The 20198-nt window shown below is 38.7% G+C and overlaps 1 protein-coding gene across 1 annotated transcript; it reads right to left on the bottom strand.

Moving 5' to 3' along the window:
• Positions 1–9611: 9611 nt before the first annotated feature.
• On the bottom strand, positions 9612–19844 carry LOC133660370 (synaptobrevin-like). Its single transcript, XM_062063816.1, has 5 exons — positions 19426–19844; positions 18006–18141; positions 17779–17937; positions 17667–17718; positions 9612–10284 (listed from the first exon to the last, which is right to left on the bottom strand). Coding segments are annotated over exons 1-5 (366 nt in total). The 5' UTR covers positions 19428–19844; the 3' UTR covers positions 9612–10267.
• Between the last annotated feature and the right edge of the window lie 354 nt (positions 19845–20198).

Below are 20198 nucleotides of genomic sequence, written 5' to 3'. Positions count from 1 at the left end.
ATGTGTCTGGGGGCCGGTATATCTATTTTTAGCAACACTAATACAAAATCTCAAATAATGTCTGAAAGTTATGACAGACTGCCTTAAAAAACAAAATGGAATTTAATTTTTTTTTACTGAATGAGACACCCAGAATGTACATGAAAATAAAGAATGTGGGATTTACAATATTAACTATGACCGATAAAACACTGAATATTGACAACATATGAATGTCACACCCCCTTTCGATCGACATATTTTAAAATCAAGCAAAATGCAATAAACACAGTGAAATATGAACGCGAACGGTAAAAAAAAGACCCATCTACAATCTGATATAACTGATATATCGCTAAGCTTTAGAACTTTGTTGTAAAAAAACCCGCATTTCAGGCTGGCCCCTGTGGAAATGCTCCCTACCCACACTGCTTGATACCTCGTCTGAGCTGCTGTGACTTAGATTACCATAGTAACTAATTAGATTACTATAGTAACTGGTATATCATGCAAAAGCGCAGGTTCCAACCATTGAAATACTTTGTATAGTTCAGGGGTCGGCAACCCAAAATGTTGAAAGAGCCATATTGGACCAAAAATACAAAAACAAATCTGTCTGGAGCCGCGAAAAAATTAAAAGCCATATTACATGTGTCATGAGATATAAATTTAATTAAGAGGACTTAAAGGAAACTAAATGAGCTCAAATATAGCTATAAATGAGGCATAATGATGCAATATGTACATGCTTGGCACTCAGCAACAAAGGGTTGGAGTTGGGGGTTAAATCACCAAAATGATTCCCGGGCGCGGCGCCGCTGCTGCCCACTGCTCCCCAAGGGGATGGGACAAATGCAGAGGACAAATTTCACCACATCTAGTGTGTGTGTGACAATCATTGGTACTTTAATCTTTAATATAGCTAGCCTAAATAGCATGTTAGCATCGATTAGCTTGCAGTCATGCAGTGACCAAATATGTCGGATTAGCACTCCACACAAGTCAATAACATCAACAAAACTCACCTTTGTGCATTCATGCACAACGTTAAAAGTGTGGTGGACAAAATGAGACAGAAAAAGAAGTGGCATAAAACACGTCCTAGAAAGTCGGAGAAAGTTAAACATGTAAACAAACTATACGGTGAGTTCAAAGACCGCCAAAATTAGTAGGACAAAACGGCGCTCAACAAATACTCGAATCAGTGAAGCATGTTTAATATAAACAGTGTGATTTATAACAATTAGGGAGGTTTGTGTAATGTTAATCCTCATACAGAAACCATACTAAAACAAAAAAAATGAATTTTTTTCCCCTCATCTTTTTCCATTCTTCATACATTTTTGAAAAATCTCCAGAGAGCCACTAGGGCGGCGCTAGAGCCGTGGGTTGCCGACCCCCCGTATAGTTGAAGACTTAGGTCATTTGAAAACATCACTGCACATCATAATGGCAGCTACAGTTTCCATCTTAAAGATCTAAAAAAAATTTGGGAAATGTCCGGCGGGCCGGATTGAAAAGCTTAAGGGGCCGCATGTGGCCCCCGGGCTTTAATTTGCCCAGGTCTGACTTAGCATGTTACAAAAATGAAAGATCAGTTATGATAATACATAGGGATGTCCGATAATGGCTTTTTGCCGATATCCGATATGCCGATATTGTCCAACTCTTTAATTACCGATACCGATATCAACCGGTACCGATATCAACCGATATATACAGTCGTGGAATTAACACATTATTATGCCTAATTTGGACAACCAGGTATGGTGAAGATAAGGTACTTTTAAAAAAAATGAATCAAATAAAATAAGATAAATAAATTAAAAACATTTTCTTGAATAAAAAAGAAAGTAAAACAATATAAAAACAGTTACATAGAAACTAGTAATTAATGAAAATTTGTAAAATTAACTGTTAAAGGTTAGTACTATTAGTGGACCAGCAGCACGCACAATCATGTGTGCTTACGGACTGTATCCCTTGCAGACTGTATTGATATATATTGATATATAATGTAGGAACCAGAATATTAATAACAGAAAGAAACAACCCTTTTGTGTGAATGAGTGTGAATGGGGGAGGGAGGTTTTTTGGGTTGGTGCACTAATTGTAAGTGTATCTTCTGTTTTTTATGTGGATATAATAAAAAAAACAAAAAACGATACTGATAATAAAAAAAACGATACCGATACTTTCCGATATTACATTTTAACGCATTTATCGGCCGATAATATCGGCAGACCGATCTTATCGGACATCTCTAATAATACATAATAAGTGATACATACAGTGATTACATGTACATTGAAGGCAGACACCACAGTTGACATACTTCTCATAAAACTCACTTATTCTCTGTGACTGTTGGTCCAAAGCTAATAAGATTTTGGCAAAATGAGATTAATACGTTTTTTGTTTATTTTTGGTCGTTCTGTGTATTTTTTTAAGTTTATTGCGCCGTCAAGTGCATGTTAGAGTCCCTGCTGGTCACTAAACACTGTAGGAATGTGGCAGCAGACTGCATCGCGTACGGCTGCACAATTATACGCTTTATTGTAAGTTTATGAGCTGGAGTATGTTTCGAATTATATCTAGACTATTTATTTTGGTTTATTTTGCAAGAAAAACGACAGCAGTTTCATGCATCCGGGCACAGCCGCACACGTCCTCGGTAGCAGTCATGGCGCCTGTTTTTTAGTTGGTCATACTCCCTTTACACACGACTCTGCCCCGACGTAAATATCTTGTATAAAATTGTGTTTCAAATGAAACTGGTCCTTGAGGTATTTTGTTATTGTACTATATTCACTGTATCCTTCTGCCTGTGCAAGCTGCAACTCATTTTGGAGCGAATCTCTTGTTATCAGCCAATTTATCTGTTCACTACAGCGTGTTGGATTAATGAGAATGTGTATTTAAATGATATTTTCAAAAAAATCAGATTGATCATATTATGGAATTTGAATTACCGTATTTTTCGGAGTATAAATCGCACCGGAGTATAAGTCGCACCGGCCGAAAATGCATAATAAAGAAGGAAAAAAACAAATATAAGTCGCACTGTCTCATTTTTTGGGGAAATGTATTTGATAAAAGCCAACACCAAGAATAGACATTTGAAAGGCAATTTAAAATAAATGAAGAATAGTGAACAACAGGCTGAATAAGTGTACGTTATATGAGGCATAAATAACCAACTGAGAACGTGCCTGGTATGTTAACGTAACATATTATGGTAAGAGTCATTCAAATAACTATAACATATAGAACATGCTATACGTTTACCAAACAATCTGTCACTCCTAATCGCTAAATCCCATGAAATCTTATACGTCTAGTCTCTTACGTGAATGAGCTAAATAATATTATTTGATATTTTACGGTAATGTGTTAATAATTTCACACATAAGTCGCTCCTGAGTATAAGTCGCACCCCCGGCCAAACTATGAAAAAAACTGCGACTTAAAGTCTGAAAAATACGGTAATCATGATTAATCACAAGTGATGACTTGCTTGCATAATTAAAAATTTGCTAAAGAAAGAACCCAATATTTGTATACAAATGCTAAATAATATTGTCAGACTGTCATCCAGGGACATTTTTAAATGTTTTACTTCAGGTATGTCAAACTCTAGGCCAGGGGGCCAGATCTGGCCCGCCACATCATTTTATGTGGTCCACAAAGGCCTGGAAATAATATGTGTCAATAAAGTACTTTATCTTTTCTTACTAAATGTATTTGTTCTTTCCATTTTTAACAGAAAAAAAAAATGCAGGTACCGCATGACATTGCATACCTTTTAAACTTGAATATTATCCAATATAGCAAAAAATATATTATTATACTTTCCAAACATTTTATTTTGTTAAAATACTTACATTTCTGCTTGACTTATGGTTTTAGAGCAAGTTATCAATCAAATTGTACACTGTAAAAATGGCAATACATTTTACTGTAAAATTTCCGATGTTTTTTTTACAGCATATTACTGTAAATTGAAAAAACCCTACCACTGTTTTTTTTACGGGAAATTCTGTCGACTCAGCTGCCAGTGTTATTACTGTAAGATCTGTGGTTGATATTTTTACAGAATCACAGTTTTTTAACTGTAAAAAATTGGCAGCTCAGTTGCCAGAATAAAATAAAAAACGATGGTAAAGTTTTTCCTTTTACCGTAATACGTTGCAAAAAACACTGCACATTTCATAGTGCAATTCTGGTGATTGAGTTGCTAATTTTTTACTGTAAAAAATACAGATTTTTTTTACAGTGTGCATAAAGAAAAAATATAATAATCAAATGCATAGGCAAATTCATACATCATTTGTTGTTATAAGCGGCCCTCTAAAGGGCAGCCATAACTACAATGTGGCCCTCAATGAAAATTAGTTTGACAACCCTGTTTTACTTGAATGTATGTCATTTATTGGCACAAAACTTGGTAACAATTTTATCTAAAGTTTTTCCAGGCTGTATTTTGGAGTGAAATACTCCTCACTCATTTTGTACTGACGTATGTATGCATTGATCTGACCATTGACCGTATAGCGGCTAAGCTAAAAGAGCTTGTACATGATTACTCAAAGTTTATGATACATTTTTTTGTGATTAATCACATGAGTTAAATGGGCTGCTTGCAACATTTACACAGATGCCTGATTGATTGATTGATTGATTGATTGATTGATGGATTGATTGAAACCTTTATTAGTAGACTGCACAGTACAGTACATATTCCGTACAATTGACCACTAAATGGTAACACCCGAATACGTTTTTCAACTTGTTTAAGTCGGGGTCCACGTTAATCAATTCATGGTATAAATATATGCTATCAGCATAATACATAATACCTAGAGGGCGCCAACTTTCCAATGTATTGTAGGCGTTATATCCCGCCCTGTTACGTCTTCTACAATGTGATGATGTAACTACGTACGTGCGTAACATATGCATTAGCTTTGGGTGTTGTTGGCTAATGATATTAGCGTCAGCTGTCATTCAATGTATATTCTATGATGACAATAACATGACTACAAATTGTTCGTTGCTTCTCTTGCACAGTTTTTGTGTACGTGTTGACGAGACAGGGTGAGTGACCGCCGTAAACAGCACTTATTTTGTAAATATAGACAATTGTCAAACGTGTGTGTTCTGTTAAACCACTAATGGTAACATTAGACATTTTGGTTATATTTTTTGCTGAGTTGCAAACAGCACCTTTAACTTTAACTCTTACTTTGACAGCCCTAATTTAAAGACATTAACATACACATTAACAACCAAATATTTTTCACCACCCCCCTTTGAAGACCACTGCATTTGTGGTTTACCAAATATTTTTTTGAAGTGTCTATATTTTTCACTAAACACAAATTGCAGGGAGTGCGTGCACATACATACAAGTAGTCCAAGACAAGACAATTTGAAGACATTTAACAGTTTGCAGTCGTGTTATAATAGTCTATACCAGTGGTTCCCAAAGTGGGCCGTGCGCCCCCCTGTGGACAGTTGGGGTGGAATGACGTGCGCCAATGGTTACCATATTTTTCGGACTGTAAACACACTTGCACACTTAAAAGCCTTTCATTTTCTCAAATGTCGACAGTGCGCCTTATAACCCGGTGCGCCTAAAGTACGGAATAATTCTGGTTGTGCTTACACACCTCGAAGCAATTTTATTTGGTACATGGTGAAATGATAAGTGTGACCAGTAGATGGCAAAAAAGAGATATGTGTAGACTGCAATATGACGCCAGTAAACAACAACCAAAACTTTAAATATGCCTTTGAAAATATAGAACATTACACACGGTGCTGAAAAATCTGTTGAAATGTTTTAGTACGACTTTGAAGTCGCACCGCTTGATGGATTGTCGGCGCATTACGACTACCCTAGTCAGAGATACAAGTGTTATTATGGTGTGTGTATAAGGACCGCAAAATGGCACCTATTAGCAGACATAGTATCTGGTGTTTTGTTTCACAGTATTATTCTAAACCAACTTTTCTTACCTTCTGGTACCTGCTCATCTGTATTTGGGATCTGCATAAGTCCTGAAAATTTGCGCGCCTCCGCCATTGTAGTCCGTGAAAACACCGTAGTCGACAAGCTGCTTCTTTTTCACTATCTTCTTGTTATGGGACATTCATCCTGTGCTGTTGCCATTTCTAATATAGAGTAGCATAAAGTTCTTACTTATATCTGCCATGAAAGCGCTAAAACATACCGGTGTAGCGGATTTACATAATCCACCCAAGGAATTTATTGATTTATGTAAAGTCTGAATGTCATTAAAACAGTTAGCGCCATCTTTTGACACTTCTTCCACTCCCGTCCTCGCACGCTACACTGCTACAACAAAGATGACGGGGAGAAGACGCTGTCAAAGGTGAGCCACGTAAATAAGAGACGGTCAGAAAGCGGCTTGAAGATGATCTGTAAAACATAATCTATGCAACATTTGACTAAAGAACCACCTTTACATGTTATGTAGACCACAAAGAAGTGTTTTCCATTGAGAAAAAAATTATCATAATATGACTCCTTTAAAGGCCTACTGAAATGAATTTTTTTTATTTAAACGGGGATAGCAGATCCATTCTATGTGTCATACTTGATCATTTTGCGGTATTGCCATATTTTTGCTGAAAGGATTTAGTATAGAACAACGACGATAAAGTTCACAACTTTTGGTCTCTGATAAAAAAAAGCCTTGCCCCTACCGGAAGTAGCGTGACGTAGTCAGTTGATCATCTCCTCATATTTTACTATTATTTTCAATGCAGCTAGAGCGATTCGGACCGAGAAAGCGACGATTACCCCATTAATTTGAGCGAGGATGAAAGATTTGTGGATGAGGAACGTTAGAGTGACGGACTAGAATGCAGTGCAAGCCATATCTTTTTTCGCTCTGACCGTAACTTAGGTACAAGCTGGCTCATTGGATTCCACACTCTCTCCTTTTTCTATTGTGGATCACAGATTTGTATTTCAAACCACCTCGGATACTATATCTTCTTGAAAATGAGAGTCGAGAACGCAAAATGGACATTCGCGGTGACTTTTATCTCCACGACAATACATCGACGAAACACTTTAGCTACGGAGCTAACGTGATAGCATCGTGCTTAACTGCATATAGAAAAAAAAAAAAAAAATCCCTGACTGGAAGGATAGACAGAAGATCAACAATACTATTAAACCATGGACATGTAACTACACGGTTAATGCGTTCCAGCCTGGCGAAGGTTAACAATGCTGTTGCTAACGACGCCATTGAAGCTAACTTAGCTGGGGAGCTAACGTGATAGCATCGGGCTCAAATGCAGATAGAAACAAAATACATAAGCCCCTGACTGGAAGGATAGACAGAAAATCAACAATACTATTAAACCATGAACATGTAAATACACGGTTAATGCTTTCCAGCTTGGCGAAGCTTAAAAATGCTGTTGCTAACGACGCCATTGAAGCTAACTTAGTATAACGGGTTCTCACAGAGCTATGATAAAAACATTAGCGCTCCACCTACGCCAGCCAGCCCTCATCTGCTCATCAACACCCGTGCTCACCTGCGTTCCAGCGATCGACGGCACGACGAAGGACTTCACCCGATCATCCGTGCGGTTGGCAGCTAGCGTCGGCTAGCGCGTCTGCTATCCAAGTCAAAGTCCTCCTGGTTGTGTTGCTACAGCCAGCCGCTAATACACTGATCCCACCTACAACTTTCTTCTTTGCAGTCTCCATTGTTCATTAAACAAATTGCAAAAGATTCACCAACACAGATGTCCAGAATACTGTGGAATTATGAGATGAAAACAGAGCTTTTTGTATTGGCTTCAATGGGCTACCGATACTTCTGTTTCACTGGCTACGTCACGCGCATACGTCATCATCCAAAGGCGTTTTCAACCGGAAGTTTAGCGGGAAATTTAAAATTGCACTTTATAAGTTAACCCGGCCGTATTGGCATGTGTTGCAATGTTAAGATTTCATCATTGATATATAAACTATCAGACTGCGTGGTCGGTAGTAGTGGCTTTCAGTAGGCCTTTAATGCACCTTATAATCCGGTGCGCCTTTTGTATGGAAATAGACATAACTAGACATGCTCATCGGCAGTGCGCCTTATAATCCGGTGTGCCCTGTGGTCCGAAAAATATGGCAAATTGCATGACGTACACCTCCAAAAAATCTAAAAGTAAAAAAAAATAAAAATTTAATGCATGAAATTATTTACAATCTATCTACAATAGTTCTACTTCTTTGTTGAATCACCATTGTTCATTGGCGATGGGAAAGCTAACAAGCTAAATAAAGTTGTGACATCAAGTCGCACACTCAACCCTGAGGAAGACCATCTATAAAAGCAGGGGTATCCAAAGTGTGGTGCAGGGGCCATTTGGTGCCACGGCTTGTTGTATTTGGGACCTCTGCTAACCCAGAAAAAATATGAAAAATATAGCGAAAGGCATGAAGAGAATATGCTCAAATGTTATAGAAAACTAACTATAACACAAAACTCAACAACAGCCACTGAGTCTTGATGTTTGAGTTTGTTCTTCACGCATACATTTTGCCATTCTCTTTTGATTCTAAAAATACACATATTTGACTACAAACCATGTTCTTGTCACACAGTACTTTTTGTCCACACGCGCAAAAGCCGCTCTTACGTGCGAAAAGGGGGCGTGGCAAACAAAAGGTTGGGAACCACTGCTCTATACGTTCAATGATAGCCAACGTGAGAAGCTAAACTTTGCCAACTTTGCAAACAGCCACTTTGACAAAATGACACTGAAGTCCATCACTTGTTTACACTTGCACCAGTTAACACAGACCTGGGCAATTATTTTGACCCGGGGGCCAAATTTTGAGGAGAAAAAATGTGTCTGGGGGCCGGTATATCTATTTTTAGGAACACTAATACAAAACCTCACAATAATGTCTGATTGAATGCTAAAAACGTTATGACAGACCGCCTTAAAAAAACGGAATCCTCCCCATTGTTGCTGCAACACAAATGTGAAAACGGTGTAAAAATCAAAGCGTAATTAAAAAATGACACTTGATATTGATAAAAACGTATCAATAAACCATAATGTATATACCAGGTTACGACTTGTTGTTGGGGGGGAAAAAAAGAAGGAAATTGCACATCTCAGAACAGTTGCATTATTAATGTCTTTTATTGGCATCAGCAAAATCCAACAAGCATGCATTTCTTCTTGCAGACATCATTTTTTTTTTGCATTTTAAGTCCGTATAATATTGTTGCGCAATATCATTTGACTTTTTCATACCTACATGTATGCAGAAATCCACTCTCAATGAGTCTTATTAGATGACAAAATGCCTCTGAAATATACTCTCTTTACAAGCGCCTCCACAAAAAAGTCCCCCTTGTTCTGCGACAGATGCATGTTAGATGTCTCAATGCTACATGATGTTAACAGTTCAAAGTTGGGCATGAGTCATGGCTTTGCAAAAGCATTCGTTTCTAACGATTCTGATCAGATGCAAATTAAGAGCAAAACGTATACGGTCGTCGGTTAGCTAAAGAAAGGGCGGATGCAGAAGTGGCGCCGTTCTGCAGAAAAACTACGTCGGTCATGCAAATAGGAAACACGCGGCCCACCTTGGCCTACTTTCTGTGATTGTGTAATGTAAGCAATAAAACACTTGACAGGAACTACAGCCGTGGAAGAGTTAATTTCTTGGTCTTTACGTGGATTAAGAGGAAAGTCAAGTGTCCTGATTTAAATCTCTTCCCTAGAAAACTCTCAAGTGGACATAATGTTCCTGTCTCTGGCTCTTACTGTTAATCTACTCTGCATGGCAATTGTCTTTCTCAGTGTCTGCATCTCTCCTTTGCTCCGGGAACACATCGTGTGGAACTGTCACCTCGGAAATCAACACACTCCCAAAGAAAAGATGTTTTGTGTTAGTAGGCGGCAACCACAATGGCGTGTCTTTGTTTACAAATGTAGCAAAGTTTGTCAACAGCAATATTCCGCTTTGGTAAAATCCCAGATAGAAAGGACGGCGAAATCACCACATAGGTCCTTCGTCCTCCCACTCCGTTGCCCTCAATAATGCATGAGGATGAACAGTTAAGACAAAACAAAAGCTGCCGTGATGTGTGATGTGCGAGGGGAGGGGAGGATAAAAGGGGAAGAGTGGTGCTTGGATTTTTTTTTTTTTTTTTAAATCTCTTTCGCTGTCATCCATCTCACAACTTTCTCAAGTCCATATCCGTCTTTAGTGATGGGGCGGCGCTTAGTAGAAGAAGTACACTGCGGATGACAAAGACAGGAAGTCATTTATCTAATGGTGCCCCTCCTCATACAGTAAACAAACCGTAAATACACTCACAAGATTCCTTATTTTAATACCGTAGGTCACACGTGTCAAACTCGAGGCCCGGGGCCACATTATTTTATATGGCCCTTGAAGGCCTGGGAAAAAAATGCGTCAATAAGGCTTACTAAATGTATTTGTTCTTTCCGTTTGGACAGAAAAAATGTACGTACTGCATGAAATTGCACATTTGATCCAACTTTAATATTAACCAATATTGCAAAAAATATTGTATCGTCATACTTTCCAAACAGTTTTTGGGGTTAAAGTTTACAACAAATGCTGTAGATATCTGCTATGATTTCAAAGCAAGTTAACCATCAAATTGTTCACTGTAGGATTTAGGAGTTACATTTATGGTGGTTTTTACAATATTTTAACTTTAAATACAAAACCCAAAACCAGTGAAGTTGGCACGTTGTGTAAATGGTAAATAAAAACAGAATACAATGATTTGCAAATCCTTTTCAACTTATATTCAATTGAATAGACTGCAAAGACAAGACAATTAATGTTCGAACTGAGAAACGTATTATTTTTTTTGCAAATAATCATTAACTTAGAATTTAATGGCAGCAACATTTTGCAAAAAAGTTGGCACAGGGGCATTTTACCACTGTGTTACATGGCCTTTCCTTTTAACAACATTCAGTAAATGTTTGGGAACTGAGGAGACCAATTTTTGAAGCTTTTCAGATGGAATTCTTTCCCATTCTTGCTTGATGTGGTATTTTAGGCTTCATATTACACCACACATTTTCAATGGGAGACAGGTCTGGACTACAGGCAGGCCAGTCTAGTACCCGCACTCTTTTACTATGAAGCCACGCTGTTGTAACACGTGGCTTGGCATTGTCTTGCTGAAATAAGCAGGGGCGTCCATGATAACGTTGCTTGAATGGCAACATATGTTGCTCCAAAACCTGTATGTACCTTTCAGCATTAATGGTGCCTTCACAGATGTGTAAGTTACCCAAGCCTTGGGCACTAATACACCCCCATACCATCACAGATGCTGGCTTTTCAACTTTGCGCCTATGACAGTCCGGATGGTTCTTTTCCTCTTTGGTCCGGAGGACACGACGTCCACAGTTTCCAAAAACAATTTGAAATGTGGACTCGTCAGACCACAGAACACTTTTCCACTTTGCATCAGTCCATCTTAGATGAGCTCAGGCCCAGCGAAGCCGGCGGCGTTTCTGGGTGTTGTTGATAAATGGCTTTCGCTTTGCATAGTAGAGTTTTAACTTGCACTTACAGATGTAGTGACAAACTGTAGTTACTGACAGTGGTTTTCCGAAGTGTTCCTGAGCCCATTTGGTTATATCCTTTACACACTGATGCTGCTTTTTGATGCAAAGATCCGTAATATCATCGCTTACGTGCAGTGATTTCTCCAGATTCTCTGAACCTTTTGATGATATTACGGATATTAGATGGTGAAATCCCTAAATTCCTCGCAATAGCTCGTTGAGAAAACTGTTCAACAATTTGCTCAGGCATTTGTTCACAAAGTGGTGACCCTCGCCCATCCTTTTTTGTGAATGACTGAGCATTTCATGGAAGCTGCTTGTATACCCAATCATGGCACCCACCTGTTCCCAATTAGCCTGTTCACCTGTGGGATGTTCCAAATAAGTGTTTGATGAGCATTCCTCAACTTTATCAGTCTTTTTTGCCACTTATGCCAGCTTTTTTTTTAAACATGTTGCAGGGTTCAAATTCCAAATGTGCTAATATTTGCACATATTTTCCAGTTTGAACATTAAATATCTTGTCTTTGCAGTCTATTCAATTGAATATAAGTTGAAAAGGATTTGCAAATCATTGTATTCTGTTTTTATTTACCATTTACACAACGTGCCAACTTCACTGGTTTTGGAAAAAAACAAACTTTTTTTTTTTATTACAGTAAAATTCTGTCAACTGATGGGTGCATCATATGTGAACGTATAAATGTGAATGAACAGACAGATACAGTACTTATTTCCCTTATAACTACATATCTATGTTAGTTGCATTATGTGTGGTGTGAACAGACAGACATAAGACCACATGTAGGTGTCTGTGAATGGACAGACAGGTATTTGCATTATGTGTGTATGTGAATAGACATACTTATCAAGTGCACGTGAATAAATAGACAGATGCACACATAAGTGTGTGTGAATGGGCAGACAAATATCTGCAGGGTGTATGTGCGTGAATGGACATACAAATGTCCACATTATCTGTGTATGTGAACGGACAGACGGATTTTAAAACTGTATCATGAACAGATAGACATTATACAGATATGTGTATTGTATATACAGATATGTGTATTATACAGATATATGGACGGGTATTTGCATATGTGAATGGACAGACATCAGTTTGTATCGTATAAGTGAATGGACAGACACATGTTTGCAGTGTGTATGTGAATGGAAAAACAGATGTTTACATATTATATGAGTATGCAGACAGATGTTTACGTCGTATGTGTGTATGTGAATGTACAGACAGATGTTTGCAAGGTTTATGTGAGTGGGCAGACAAACGTTTGCATCGTATATGTGTATGCGAATGGACTGACAGATGTTTGCATCGTATATATGTAGGAATGTAAATGGCCAAAAAGATGTTTGCATTGTGTATGTTGAATGGACAGACATATGTTTGCAAGGTGTATGTGAATGGACAGACAGATGTTTGCATCTAATATGTGAATGGACAGATATATGTTTGCAAGGTGTATGTGAATGGACAGACAGATGTTTGCATCGTATATGTGTATGGACAAACAAATGTTTGAATCATATGTGTGTGTGAATCGACAGCAATATGTTTGCATGTGTATTTAAATGGACAGACACGTTTGCATTATATATGTGTATGTAAATGGACAGACAGATGTTTGTATCGTATATGTAGGAATGTAAATGGCCAAAAAGATGTTTGCATGTGTATGTAAATGGACAGACACGTTTGCATTATATATGTGTATGTGAATGGACAGACAGATGTTTATATCGTATATGTAGGAATGTAAATGGCCAAAAAGATGTTTGCATTGTGTGTGTGAATGAACAGACAGATGTTTGCGAGGTGTATGTGAATGGGCAGACAAACGTTTGCATCGTATATGTGTATGTGAATGGACTGACAGATGTTTGCATCGTATATGTAGGAATGTAAATGGCCAAAAAGATGTTTGCGTGTGTATGTAAATGGACAGACACGTTTGCATTGTGTATGTGAATGGACAGACAGATGTTTGTATCGTATATGTAGGAATGTAAATGGCCAAAAAGATGTTTGCATTGTGTGTGTGAATGAACAGACAGATGTTTGCGAGGTGTATGTGAATGGGCAGACAAACGTTTGCATCGTATATGTGTATGTGAATGGACTGACAGATGTTTGCATCGTATATGTAGGAATGTAAATGGCCAAAAAGATGTTTGCATTGTGTATGTGAATGGACAGACATATGTTTGCAAGGTATATGTATATGGACAAACACATGTTTGAATGTGAATGGACAGCAATGTGTTTGCATGTGTATGTAAATGGACAGACACGTTTGCATTGTATGTGTGTATGTGAATGGACAGACAGATGTTTGCATCGTATATGTAGGAATGTAAATGGACAAACAGATGTTTGCATTGTGTATGTGATTGTACAGACTGATGTTTGCGAGGTGTATGTGAATGGGCAGACAAACGTTTGCATCGTATATGTGTAAGTGAATGGACTGACAGATGTTTGCATCGTATATGTAGGAATGTAAATGGCCAAAAAGATGTTTGCATTGTGTATGTGAATGGACAGACAGATGTTTGCATCGTATATGTGTATGTGAATGGACAGACCAATGTTTGCAAGGCGTGTGTGAATGGACAGACAGATGTTTGCATCGTATATGTGTATGGACAAACAAATGTTTGAATCATATGTGTATGTGAATGGACAGCAATATGTTTGCATGTGTATGTAAATGGACAAATACATTTGCATTATATATGTGTATGTGAATGGACAGACAGATGTTTGCATCGTATATGTAGGAATGTAAATGGACAAACAGATGTGCGCATTGTGTATGTGATTGTACAGACAGATGTTTGCAAGGTGTATGTGAATGGGCAGACAAACGTTTGCATCATATATGTGTATGTGAATGGACTGACAGATGTTTGCATCGTATATGTAGGAATGTAAATGGCCAAAAAGATGTTTGCATTGTGTATGTGAATGGACAGACATATGTTTGCAAGGTATATGTGTATGTGAATGGACAGACAAACGTTTTCATCGTATATGTGTATGTGAATGGACTGACGGATGTTTGCATCGTATATGTAGGAATGTAAATGGCCAAAAAGATGTTTGCATTGTGTTTGTGAATGGACAGACAGATGTTTGCAAAGCGTATGTGAATGGACAGACAGATGTTTGCATCGTATATGTGTATGGACAAACACATGTTTGAATCATATGTGTATGTGAATGGACAGACAGATGTTTGCGAGGTGTATGTGAATGGGCAGACAAACGTTTGCATCGTATATGTGTAAGTGAATGGACTGACAGATGTTTGCATCGTATATGTAGGAATGTAAATGGCCAAAAAGATGTTTGCATTGTGTATGTGAATGGACAGACATATGTTTGCAAGGTATATGTATATGGACAAACACATGTTTGAATGTGAATGGACAGCAATGTGTTTGCATGTGTATGTAAATGGACAGACACGTTTGCATTGTATGTGTGTATGTGAATGGACAGACAGATGTTTGCATCGTATATGTAGGAATGTAAATGGACAAACAAATGTTTGCATTGTGTATGTGATTGTACAGACTGATGTTTGCGAGGTGTATGTGAATGGGCAGACAAACGTTTGCATCGTATATGTGTAAGTGAATGGACTGACAGATGTTTGCATCGTATATGTAGGAATGTAAATGGCCAAAAAGATGTTTGCATTGTGTATGTGAATGGACAGACAGATGTTTGCATCGTATATGTGTATGTGAATGGACAGACCGATGTTTGCAAGGTGTATGTGAATGGACAGACAGATGTTTGCATCGTATATGTGTATGGACAACCAAATGTTTGAATCATATGTGTATGTGAATGGACAGCAATATGTTTGCATGTGTATGTAAATGGACAAACACATTTGCATTATATATGTGTATGTGAATGGACAGACAGATGTTTGCATCGTATATGTAGGAATGTAAATGGACAAACAGATGTGTGCATTGTGTATGTGATTGTACAGACAGATGTTTGCAAGGTGTATGTGAATGAGCAGACAAACGTTTGCATCATATATGTGTATGTGAATGGACTGACAGATGTTTGCATCGTATATGTAGGACTGTAAATGGCCAAAAAGATGTTTGCATTGTGTATGTGAATGGACAGACATATGTTTGCAAGGTATATGTGTATGTGAATGGACAGACAAACGTTTTCATCGTATATGTGTATGTGAATGGACTGACAGATGTTTGCATCGTATATGTAGGAATGTAAATGGCCAAAAATGTGTTTGCATTGTGTATGTGAATGGACAGACAGATGTTTGCAAGGCGTGTGCGAATGGACAGACAGATGTTTGCATCGTATATGTGTATGGACAAACAAATGTTTGAATCATATGTGTATGTGAATGGACAGCAATATGTTTGCATGTGTATGTCAATGGACAGACACGTTTGCATTACATATGTGTATGTGAATGGACAGACAGATGTTTGCATCGTATATGTAGGAATGTATATGGACAAACAGATGTTTGCATTGTGTATGTGAATGGACAGACTGATGTAAGCAAGGTGTATGTGTATGGACAGACACATGTTTGCATCATGTGTGTATGTGGCAAACAATATGTTTGCATGTGTAGGTAAACTCAGTGGCCTAGTGGTTAGAGTGTCCGCCCTGAGATCGGTAGGTTGTGAGTTTAAACCCCGGCCGAGTCATACCAAAGACTATAAAAATGGGACCCATTACCTCCCTGCTTGGCACTCAGCATCAAGCAGGGCCGGCCCCTGGCATAGGCCGTATAGGCAAATGCTAAGGGCGCCGTCCATCAGGGGGCGCCACGCCAGTGCCACAAATGTTGGAGGAAAAAAAAAAGTTGGTACTATTATTTCTAAATACAAAAAATAATCCCACGTTAATTAAAATGCAAAATAAAGCCTATTTAATAGAAATATAATTTGGTACAACATTACCCCCCCCCCCCCCCATTTCCCCCCGCACGGTGCGACCCCTCCCTTCCCGTATCATGACTCTTTTTGGACGTCACCACATCAAAAAATGAACACAAGATGTCAAAACGGCCAAAACTGTCAGTGCCCAGGGAAGAAAAAAGAGAAAAGAAGAGGAGAAACGAGAAAAAGACAGAGGTAGCAGGTAGGTAACGTTAGCCTACATTAAATTATTTGTCTGTTACAGAATGTGATAGTAACCTGGCTTTTTAGCATTAAGCTAATGTTACATGATTCGGCAATTGCTAATCAATAAATAGTTAGTTCTGTTTTAACGTCGGGTTAATATTGTGGAGGGGGCTAAATTGTTATGGAAAATAATAATGTAACGTTAGGTAATTACAGTACTCCCACCTTACATTCCTTAGGGACATTTGTATTAGATCTTTTAAGCAGGTGTTTTTTGTTTACATTGTTATTGCCTTCTGGTTAGCTAATGTTTGCCCTGCAGGTAATAGTCACTTTTCCACCCCTTTATATATTAGGTACAGTTGTAAGCCTAGTTGTTAAAGTGCACATCATTAATGTTAATTAAGCAATATCACATGAGAGGGAATGCTGTTTTTTAATTTGAGCACTGCTGTGATTCGGTTAAAGATAATCATAACATAACATTCTCATATAATATGTTAATTTGCTTTCTTTAAGTAAAAAAAAAGGTCAAAGACAAAGCTATTCGGTTTCTTGTGAGTATATACACTTCATTGCCGATGTGGGGGGGCGCCACCTAAAATCTTGCCTAGGGCGCCAGATTGGTTAGGGCCAGGCCTGGCATCAAGGGTTGGAATTGGGGGTTAAATCACCAAAAATGATTCCCGGGCGCGGCACCGCTGCTGCCCACTGCTCCCCTCACCTCCCAGGGGGTGATCGAGGGGATGGGTCAAATGCAGAGGACAAATTTCACCACACCTAGTGTGTGTGTGTGACCATCATTTGTACTTTAAGAGAGACAGATGTTTGTGTTGTATGTGAATGGACGGACAGTATTATCTGAGGTGTAGAGTGTGAGTGCAAGATGGGCAGTTGTGTGCACTCACAGAATAAGATGCCCACCACAATGACTCCAATGATGCCCATCATGATCATCATCTGAAAGGACAAGAAGACATCATCATGTGTTCAAAGGACTCTGGCTTTAACGTCGCCCACCTTGCAGTTCTTCCACCAGTACTTGTTCTTCAGCTTGGCAGCGCAGCTCTCAAACTGCGACGCCCCGGCCTGCAGAGCGTCCGCTCTGTCGTCCAGCTCAGAGAGCTTCTGGTCCCTCTCCAGAACCTTGTCCACGTTCACCCTCATGATGTCCACCACCTGCATGACCAAGCGTTCGGCGGCCGTGAAGAATCGGACGCATCGGTTTGACGCTTTCTGTACCGTACCTCCTCCACTTGGGCCTGGGTCTGCTGCAGCCTGCGGTTGCTGGAGGTGTTGGGCGGCCCGGCGGGTTGGCCTCCCGGGGCTCCATCTGCACCGGGGGCTCCTGGAGCACCTGGGGCGGCAGCATCTGGGGCGGACCTGCAGGAATATGTCAGCACTCATTAAAAAAAAACCCACTCAAACTCCACTCTTCCAATGGTCAATTCATTAGGTACACCTATATGCTTATTATTGTGGTTAAGTTTGCGTATTGCATACTTTTGAATACCATTACCGTATTTTTCGGAGTATAAGTCGCACCGGCCGAAAATGCATAATAAAGAAGGAAAAAAACATATATAAGTCGCACTGGAGTATAAGTCTCATTTTTTGGGGAAATTTATTTGATAAAAGCCAACACCAAGAATAGACATTTGAAAGGCAATTTAAAATAAATAAAGAATAGTGAACAACAGTCTGAATAAGTGTACGTTATATGAGGCATAAATAACCAACTGAGAACGTGCCTGGTATGTTAATGTAACATATTATGGTAAGAGTCATTGAAATAACTATAACATATAGAACATGCTATACGTTTACCAAACAATCTGTCACTCCTAATCGCTAAATCCCATGAAATCTTATACGTCTAGTCTCTTACGTGAATGAGCTAAATAATATTTGATATTTTACAGTAACGTGTTAATAATTTCACACATAAGTCGCTCCTGAGTATAAGTCGCACCCCCGGCCAAACTATGAAAAAAACTGCGACTTATAGTCCGAAAAATACGGTATATCATATTATTTAGTTAGGATAAAGGGGGAAAACGCTATGACGCCATTTTAAACAGACCGCACAAAATTATTATTTTAGTAAAGGCATAATTTCTTATAGTGCAGGTGTACCTAATATTGTGGGCAAACTTGCTTTGAGCGTCACCGGTTTGGCTAAAGCTGTCCCATCATAAATCATCTGCAATAAAACAATGTTTTGGAGCTTTTCTTTCATGAATGATTTAGTTTATTTTATTGTCAAAAAATTCATAAAATATTTGAATTAAATTCACATATTCAATGTTTTTTTTTTTTTTTTTGCCTGACTTGGGATTGGACAATATAGGGACTTATGAAAATGAATATATATAAAAAAAAAAGTGTTATTTTTTATTTTATATGTATTTTATATTACACTATAGAAAAACTACAACCACAATAATTAGCTATAATATACAAAAGTAATCATTTAAAATCAACAATCACATTGCACCATTTAGTCGCACTATTTTTTAACTTGACACCGGGCAATAAATCATGACATTTTTATAACATGACTAAAAATAAAAAATAAAAATGTATACCCTTTTAGTTGTATATTTTACCCCCTGACTAAAAGCTGAGGTAGTAAAAAAAAAAAAAAAATCCGCCGCATTAACTCACATCTTCTATGCAGCTGTGTGTGCTGACTCAGCAGAGGAGGCGCTGTTTCCAAGTCCGGCACTGAAGCGAAACAAATAAAAACCGCAAAGAATCACATAGGATTGTTGTTTTTTTCGAGGCGGATGAGAGGAGTTGAGTTCCAAAAAGTGTCGCAATGAGGCCAAGAAGAAGAAGAAGAAGTAGTCAGGTGGTCAGTTCGGTGAAGAAAAACCACATGAAGATGTAATCAATCCCAGCATTCAAGTCTCTCCAGAAAGGATGCAGATTTGATCACTTTTCCCGACAAATCTCCTAAATCTGATGGGTTTTCCCCCCCAAGTGTGTGCGTGGAAGTGACGCGCGTTTTGCCGCTGTGGGCTGCTGCAGTAATGCGTCTATATGCTCTCCTACCTTGCCTTCCCTACTTGGACTCAGAAACACAGTGCGGTACTAACCCCCCCCCCCCTCCCCCACACACACATACAGTACTTTGCAGTGCTGCGGCTCGGATGGGAGTGAGGATGAGGGGGGAGGGGGGGGAGGGCGGCGGAGAAGAGTGGACGTCACTGCAATGCGTGGATGCCCCCACTGAGTGTTGTTGACTCGACTGTTAAACATGGGACTCTTCCTATTTCCATCCATTTGTAATGTATAGTACTGTATACAGTAGGCTACATTATGATCATGTTATTAAAAAGCCAGTCAACATATTAGAAGCATCGGCCAATATGATGCAATGCACTTCTACAGTCATGCACACTAAACGTCATAATAAACAGTGTTTAGGTCAAAGT

This window comes from Entelurus aequoreus, linkage group LG11 (assembly GCF_033978785.1).
Source record: "Entelurus aequoreus isolate RoL-2023_Sb linkage group LG11, RoL_Eaeq_v1.1, whole genome shotgun sequence".
NCBI classification, from domain to species: domain Eukaryota; kingdom Metazoa; phylum Chordata; class Actinopteri; order Syngnathiformes; family Syngnathidae; genus Entelurus; species Entelurus aequoreus.
Note: the sequence above shows the minus strand (reverse complement) of the source record. Positions and strands in the feature narration are given on the sequence as shown.